The sequence below is a fragment of the Astatotilapia calliptera genome, chromosome 6, assembly GCF_900246225.1.
Source record: "Astatotilapia calliptera chromosome 6, fAstCal1.2, whole genome shotgun sequence".
NCBI classification, from domain to species: domain Eukaryota; kingdom Metazoa; phylum Chordata; class Actinopteri; order Cichliformes; family Cichlidae; genus Astatotilapia; species Astatotilapia calliptera.
The window spans coordinates 10,371,913-10,380,503 of NC_039307.1; the positions used below are offsets into that span (position 1 = coordinate 10,371,913).

An 8,591-nucleotide genomic window follows, 5' to 3' on the forward strand; every position below is an offset into this window, starting at 1 on the left:
CCGATGAAGATGGTGACCAATGGCTGAGCTGAATTTCTGTGCACGTGTCTCTTGCACCCAAGGGTTTGGTTTGTTTGTAGTTTATGTTAAACGATGGCACAGAAAAGATGGATTCGGTAGATAGTATATTTACCATTTCTTTTGGGGAAACTCGTTGAACTACAAAGGAAAAGAAAATTCGTTGGAAAAAGGAACTAATAACCTGGCAGTTATTCCGGATTTCGGAGCGGCAGTGCTGTAGAAGAACACAATTTCCCACTACGCTTTGCGCTAGGATTTGCTTGCGTCAAGTGTGCGACGAAAGTCTGTTGTTAAACAAATCATAAACGGGTAAGCCGACAGAGTAAATTTATTTGATTTAATTACAGATTAAATATTCTGAGTGAAAATAAATGAACATGAATGAATGTAACATTAACCGCTATTTATTTTATATTTATTTCTTCATTTAAAAATATCTTTACAAGCTACACGGGAGGAAGTTTAGTTAGCTAACTGAAGCTAGTTATTCAAATCCTGTTTATTTAGAACAGTTTGCCGCGTACCTGGCTGCTTCATTCCTTAATAAAGTCTTTAAAGTAAATTTAGAGTGTTTTGAAAATCTGCGAAGGTCTGACAATGTTCATGTTCTCGTTCCTCCGTGATCCAGATACTTTAACATCATTTAACCATGGAGGATGTGCAGCTTAAAGAAGACTGTGGTCCAACTCAACCAACACCTACACCTCCCTCTCAATCAAAGAGGCCAAGTCAGCCTCTGTACGTCCCCAAACAACGACTTCATGCCTCGAAAGAGAAAGCTCAGACTCAGGGAGAAGTTAAACCAAAAACCAGGCCTCGCTACACAGACAAAGCACGAAAGAACGCCAAGAACAAGAAGGACAAAGCTGGAGGAGCGAATAAACCATCGCCCGCTGGGGGAGAAGGAGATGGAGGTGAAGCGCAAAACAACGACGTTAAGCCAGATGTGAAGGAGGACCGATTACAGGGTTTAGATGCTGAGGCTAATGGGGAGTCTTCCGCCAAAGTGGAGGCAGGCGATACTGCAGAGCAGGAAGAGGAGAGCTGGGACACCTTGTTCAACGATGATGGAGACTGTCTGGATCCACATCTGCTTGAAGAGGTGAGAGCTTGATTTAGGTTTTGATAATCAAAACCCAAGACAGTCCAATCCAACTTTATTTATACAGCACTTTAAAAACAACAAAGTTGACCAAAGTGCTTTCCAATAATAAAACAAAGATAACAGTTAAAAACCATACATTAAGCAGACAAAGAAATAAATATAAATACCAATAAAATAAATAAATGGAAAAAGAAGATAAAAAAAATCAGTATATTAAATATTAAAACATGAGTAAAATAGACAATAAAATATACAATGAATAAAATTAACAAAATATAAAAGATTAAGAGTGACCAACAGCTGACTAAAACTGACTACAAGCAGACTCTGGTACTACTCCTAAAAAGCCTTCGAAAAAAAGTGTGTTTTTAAAAGTGACAAGCAGAATAATGTCCACCCAGATTCACATACACATTGCTGATAATTAACCTAAAAAATCCTATTTAATATGATGCAAAACAGATCTTTTTCTCTTCTCATCATTGTCTTCTCTCCTGCCTGCCTTGAATGCACAGCTGGCTTTGAAGGAAGGAAAAAAGAAGGAGTCAATCCAAGAGCCTAGGTTTGATTACTACAACATGGACAGAGCCAGTTATGATGATGATGATGATGATGATGACATTGACCTCACAGAGGATGAACTATCTCATATTGTAGAGATCTACGATTTCCCTACAGAGTTCAAAACAGAAGACCTTCTTAAGCTGTTTCAGTGCTACCAGTAAGTCTCTAACCATGTTAGAATTGTACAAACTTTGTTTTTGCCTTATATACTGTATGTCCTTTTATATTTGCAGAGATGTCAGTAAACCTCTGCATCTATTTGCATGATTCACAGTTTGAAATAATCCTTTTTTTTATCGTATACTGAGCCTTGGTGCAGCCCTGAGTTCAGCATTGTCTGAAACCAGCTGCTGCAGCTCTTTTTTTTGTCTTGGTGCTAGCTGTGTTCTTCTAATTGGGTGGGACTGCAGGTGAGAGGGGCTTCTGTGCTCACTCCAAGATCACTGTTCCACCAGGCTGTTCTTGACATCATGCAGATGAAGTAGAAGAAACTTTTTTAATAGAGCATTTGGATGAGTACCATTGTAACAGTATATGTTAGAAAATAAGGAAAGGATAATAGGTTTACTTTAAGACAAAAAAAGTTGTGAAATCTATGAAAGAGCACAAGTATATGATTTTAACATCTTTAGGGAGCACTGTCTTCCTTTTAGAGCTAATGCTCTGAGGGCATGTTGTGAAATATTCTTACTACCTTGTGTGATTTCTGACTGTCTTTTCAGAAAGAGAGGATTTGACATTAAATGGATTGATGACACACATGCCCTCGGCCTTTTCTCAAGCCCCATAGCAGGTAAGTAAAGCTCTGCCTCACATTTAAGGCAATTACAGTTCATTATGCTGTTCATTAAGTGTCATTGCTATGACTCATCATCTTGCTACGATGTTGTAAGTAGAATTGTTTTAGTAAAGAAAATCCTGTCCAACAATCTTAATGCTGTTTGCTCCTGAGCTTTTTGAGATTGTGTCTCTGTTACTTGGGCCATCGTTTTTCTGACTTCAGGTTAGAAAAACACATTTTTCAGTTGTAAGGAGATATTAAACTCACCGACTATTACATTTTGTTCATTTTCCCTTTTAAGCTCGTGAAGCTCTGAGATCCAAGAATCCACTGATGAAGTTGCGACCACTTTCCAAATCTTCCTCTGCAACAAAGGCCAAAGCCCGTAGCTGCTCAGGTGCGATTGCACATATCTGTGTTTGTCATTTTTCATAATTTTGTGTTTGTATAATAATAAAGCAAATCCATATTTGTTGAGAAAACCCTTTAGCTTCATATCCAATTCTCCAGTACACTACCATTTAGTCTTTCAAGATCCTCTGCATTCTTGACTGTGGGTTTGGTTTGTGTCTGTCGCTTCCTCAAACTGAAACTGAATTTCTACTTTGAATTGAATCTCACCTATGGTGCAGCCTACACAAATAGCTGATGTTGTTGCCAGCGTTTATACTTATGCCTGGTTTGCCTGCTTTACTCCTCAGTTTCTCCACTGAAATACCAATTGGTGGTCCAGTTTCTCTCTTTGAGATGATCCGTACTCTTCCAGTCAGCTAAAGAAAATGACAGCAGAAGAAGAAATGAATGGAAATATGTAGAATGAGCCAGTTACATATGTTACAGGCTTAATTAAGATGACGTGGTTTTGGGGTTATTGTGATGTTTGTAAAGTGTATTTTGGTGCCATCCAGGTTGTATTACACCACAAATTAAACATTTAAAGCGCTTAAAAACTGTTCTGTATCTCCCACATTTATATGTATCCTCCTTTCCTCTTGCCCCCAGACTACCTCCTGCCTGCTAAAGAGAGACCTCAGACGAGTGCAGCACTGGCTCGGAAGCTTGTGATCGGTGCCCTCGGTGTAAAGAGCAACCTCACAAAGGAGCAGCGTGAGGCAGAGAGGAAGAAACTCCAGGAAGCAAGAGGTACGTTGTACTTCTTTAGGTCTCCACTTACTTTTTGGGCTGAAGTCTCATCTTGGGTGGGCGGTTGCTAAACTAATTATGGATTTGGTAGCTAATGTGTGAGGGTCATACAGGGTGCTCAGTTAAACTGAGACGTAAGTACAAATAATTACTGTCCCAATAGTTGTATCACAAAGTTACCACCACAAGTGGGAGCTGTTTTCATACTTAACTGAAGAAAGTGGAAAGTTTCAAATGTAGTGCCAAAAGAAGTCCGTCCATTGCTGTGTAGGTTACAGTAAATCTATAATCAGTAAAGCAACCATTTCCTTTCACAGATGGAAAATAAGTATATAGGGCCAGAAAACAACCGCTGGCCATCCAATGACAGTCAGTCCAGGAAGTCAGGAAGTAAAGCACACTAAAAAAAAAGCTCCTTTGTTCTCAGTTTAGGCTCACTGCTGCACTACCATCAGTGAACAAATACTAAACTTGGTGTTGGAACAGATGCCATGTATGGTTCTATGTGAAGATTAATATGCAATCATCTTCAGCTCTTTACTGCTCTTCATGCGGCAAAGACAGTGATATAAATATAAGACTTTTGTTTGTCGTGTGATTTATCTTTCAGAACAAAAGCGCCTGGCAGCCAAGCAGAGGGAAGACGCTTGGGAGGGAAAGTAACTGGACAAACCTCTATTTTTTTTTTCCCTTTAAATTCCTTGAGTCAGCAGAGGCTTAAATCATTTCTGTTTCATGTAATGCTCTGGTTTTTTAGCTGGCCACTCCTTCGTACAGGCATATTTCCGAGAAATGATTTTTTTTTTTCAAACTGTTTCCTGAGAGGCTTTTACCGTTTCCTTTGTCATTCAGTGTCTGACATCATAAAATGCTACATGATCAGATCACCTTCAATTATCTGTGAACTCACCGACTCACCTGGACTCTATGTATTGTAAGCACAGTCTGTAGTCAAGCACTGAAGCTAATGGTTCAGTTAACAAGTAACGAACGCGTTAACTGAAATACTTATCTGTACACATCCCCGTGTTTGGGTTTTTAAATGTTTTAAGATATAAAAGTGACGTGACGCTTTCAGTTACATGTCACTGAAGTTCAGTCATGTTGATTCGTTAAATTTTTATGTGTCACAACATTGTTGATTTTATCCAGTTTGAGTGATTAAATTGAAGATGGTGTCATTAAAAATTAATGCTGCATTGTTTGCAGTTTAAGTTTTATCAAAGTATTAACTTACTTTTAAGCCATCGTGTCAGGTGGTTTCCGGTGTTTGAACTGATACCCGATATTATGTATAATGTTTTGCTCAATGCAGCTGCTGTTATGTATGTCCAGTAAAAAACCAAAAAAAACCAAAACTGCTCGACTTCGTCTGTTAAAATCTGAGCGTGTGCTTAAAGACACAAGTCTAGACATTTCACGATGACAAGCAAAACTGTCATCAAAGATTTTCCTTGACATTGAAGCACCTCACTATTTTTGTGCATCACTTAAACAAATCTACCAAGATTTTCAGTTCAGCTCCTGTTTTTAGCTCCATCCATTCTTGCTCTGTTTGTTGACAAAATGTAATGACAGTACGAAGAAAAACGTGTCTCTTTATTCCTGACAAGCTTTTTTTTTTTTTAACTTTACAAAGGTAATCACTAAAGAGAGACAGTATTTATTCTAACTGTCATCAAACAGGGTTTCCCAAGAGTCAGCTTTCATAATTCAGCTTCCTCAGACACATATCTCAGGCTCCAGAGCCCTTTTTTGACAGCTGCAGGCAGACGCCTCTTCTGAGGCTTTACCCAGCAGACCACAGACCATGTGGCACTGCAGCTCATTCAGTTCCTCAGTGAATAATTACACCACTTTCAGCCAATGTGGAGAAGGCGTTTTAAATTTGTTCTTCAAGAGATTTGTAACAAAAATCAAATTTGCTGCTAAATTAAGTTTTTTTTTTATTTTTAATTATTTTTTACATTTTTTTTTTTAGCCCTTTCAGCCAGTCGAAATGTTCATGCACTAACAGAGCAGATTGCTGTGTACTTAAATGTTTAAAATGATTATTCCTTAAATTTAAGTAGTCCTGCAGATGACTGATTTATAGTTCCCCTCCTTTTAAACATCCAAATCGACCCTGTATTGCTCTAAGAGAGTTAGTTTTGTAACTGTTTAGCTCACTGGCTGTGGATGAATGAGGCACTGCCACGTGGCTCACAGTGGGCTAATTAAAGCGCTGCAGCATGAGAAAAAGTCTCATTACATATTTGTTTCCTTTCACATCAGTTCTTCTGAATGTGTATTGACACATTTATATCCATGCAGATAATGTGAAAGACGTTTTTGTAAAGCAGGTTTGAGGATTCAGTATTAGGAAGAATTTCCTTTTACAGTGTATCATTTGGTGTTTACGATGTGCTCTTTTAGAAGGTGATAAAAAATATCTGAAAGCATGTAATAGTTTTTTCTATATAATCATGAATACCAAGGCAGGATGAAAAAGGATTAAAAAAAAAAAGCTTTTATTTAATGGGTGACTCATTAGTGTAAAAGTGGTTATATGATAAGTGATTCCATTCTCTATAATACACAATTTGATAACCTTGCAGCCTTAGAAGTACTTTAATGGTTCCCTTTTCTAGGTATCAGCGTTCAAACCATAGACTGTGTAACTGCTGCCACTTTGTGAAACATGTGCTCGAGGTGTTTTGCCAAGCCCAGCACTGGGTACACATATTATGTATTAAAAGCTATTTGTCCATTATATGAACATAAGCACAAAATTATGGAAATGCTAATTTGAAGAGTTATAAGTGGCTTGGCTTAACTTTTAAAGTACTGAAATGTTCAAATAAATGCATGAGCCATGCCAGTCTAAGTATATGCAGCTGGTACGGTGAAACTGCTCATTAAATCAGTTATTTCAGTCACTCTCTTCGCTAGCTAAGAATCTCTTCTGCAGGAACTTGTTCTTTTGTAGTGGTTGGTGATTTTTGAGCTGCTGGTAGTGAGACAACCATAGACTGCATATAAAAGATGAACATAGATGGGTGCTACTTCACAGCAGACTGTATCATATGTCATATAATTGTAGTAAAAATGCTCCAAGAGGAACCGACAACACAAACACATTAAAGATGTAAAGTCTATACAGAGATCGGCTACAGTGAGCGGCGAGGTCAATCAAAGCATACATTTCTCGAATTTAAAAAAATATAGTGAAAATGAGTGAAAACCAGAAAAAGTTTTAGAAAATTCGGGGAGCAATAAGGTACAATGATTGAAACAATTTTTTGATTTAGGCTTTGAAAAAGTTGTTTTTATGACTTAACTTGGTAAATCTAACAGGGCAGTCTACAGGGATCGATTAGCTTCTGCAACCAGCCTCAAGTGGCCATCAATGGGACTGCAGTTTTTGGCACTATAACTGATGTGAAATGTAAAAAAAAGAAAGAATAGCAAATATTATTTTATGTTGATATGTCATCTATTAATTGTTAGACTTTATGCACTCATTGTTGGTTATAGACAGGTGTTTCTTGATCGTAGTGCACAGATGGCTCTTCTTGATGCCAAGTGCAAATGTGGACACATTTTCATAACAGACCTCCGTGTGTGCTGTTGTTCTTGCAGCTGGACTACATATAGAGTCTGTAGCTGCTCTTTACCATCATCGTGTGAGATCTGAACCCTGCCCATAATCTCATGTTTTACTGTGGCTTCACGAGGGGGTGATGTACCACAGAGCAGCCAACTGGATACCTCACACACAATCATTAGATTAACTACACAAACACAAGCCACAACTGAGAAAGAAGTGGTTTCAAGTGCCAACTCTACACAGAAATGCTACATGTTATGTCATGGAGCAAGTGAAGTGTGAGACATGGTCCAAATTAAGAAGTAATCTAATCTCCCACCACAGCAAAGGACCCTGGTGGTGAAGGGTTTCCTAGCACCAAACACTGTCAGCAAACATACCTTACATCACTCGCTTCCCTTTGTTAAAATTTGGCTTAGCAATGACACGTTTTCATTAACACCTGAAAAATCATTGTTTTTGATTTATTTCAGTAATGTTTTTAAGGTGCCATTTTGAAACAACAGGCAGCTTAGGGGCTTTTTACCTGAGGTGTCTTATGTGTAATAAGGAGGAAATAGCATTGCAAAAAGCAAAAATGCCTATTTCTCTATAATAACATATGAATAACCTATTAAAGCTAACTTAAGGAAGTGTGATTATTACCTGGAAATATCTCGGGTAATTTCTGTGGTGATAATTACCACATTATTACCCTCTTGTTTCCCCCTTGTTATCCTACTATTACTGCTTTATTACCGAGCTGTAATAGAAAGTGCTACCATTGTTTCTATTGAACAACTACACTGATCTGGATGCATCAGAGAGCAACTTGCAGTTAATATCTTACCCAGGGATAGTTGGTTACAGACTGGAGCAGACAGGGCTCAAACTACCAACCTTTTGATTAGTAGATGACCTGCTCTACCTCATGAGCTATAGCCATATGAAGGCAGTAGAAATAAGCAGGCATTAAATAAAATAATACAATGATAACAGAATGGTAATTTGCTTTGATGTCAAGAACCACATACATTGAAAAAGTCAAAGTAGTGTCTTGGTTTCATGGAACAAATGGGTTGTATGATAATAAACACGTGAAGGTCTTAATAACAGGTCCAGACATTGGAGCCACAGACACTGAAATGACTTGTTCAGGGAGTTATTTTTTGTTTTCAAATTTTCTAAAACTTACAGATCTAATTTACCTGGATTCAGACCTTTATCAGACCTTTACCAATCCCCCCACTCCACTGTGCTGACTCACTGAATTGATTGAAAATGACAAATGCCGGCAACACAGTCGTGTTAGCACTATTGCTTCAGTGTGTTAAGGAAGCGGTCCTCAACCCCCAGGCCATGGACCGGTACTGGGTCGTGAGTTGTTTGGTACCGGGCTGCGAGAGTTG

General features: G+C 38.3%; 1 protein-coding gene across 1 annotated transcript; it reads left to right on the forward strand.

Annotated features, from left to right (window-relative positions):
• Positions 1-85: 85 nt before the first annotated feature.
• On the forward strand, positions 86-4,972 carry r3hcc1l (R3H domain and coiled-coil containing 1-like). The gene is made up of 7 exons (XM_026170225.1): positions 86-330; positions 650-1,123; positions 1,642-1,847; positions 2,413-2,483; positions 2,773-2,868; positions 3,474-3,614; positions 4,225-4,972. The coding sequence occupies exons 2-7, from the start codon at positions 671-673 to the stop codon at positions 4,275-4,277; spliced, it is 1,020 nt and encodes a 339-aa protein (XP_026026010.1). The 5' UTR covers positions 86-330; positions 650-670; the 3' UTR covers positions 4,278-4,972.
• Positions 4,973-8,591: the final 3,619 nt, after the last annotated feature.

Coding starts and splice junctions, on each gene's coding strand:
- r3hcc1l (XM_026170225.1), top strand. CDS start 671: ATGGAGGATGTGCAGCTTAAAGAAGACTGTGGTCCAACTCAACCAACA. Junction 1,848..2,412: donor AAGCTGTTTCAGTGCTACCA/GTAAGTCTCTAA, acceptor CTGTCTTTTCAG/AAAGAGAGGATTTGACATTA. Junction 3,615..4,224: donor GAAACTCCAGGAAGCAAGAG/GTACGTTGTACT, acceptor TTTATCTTTCAG/AACAAAAGCGCCTGGCAGCC.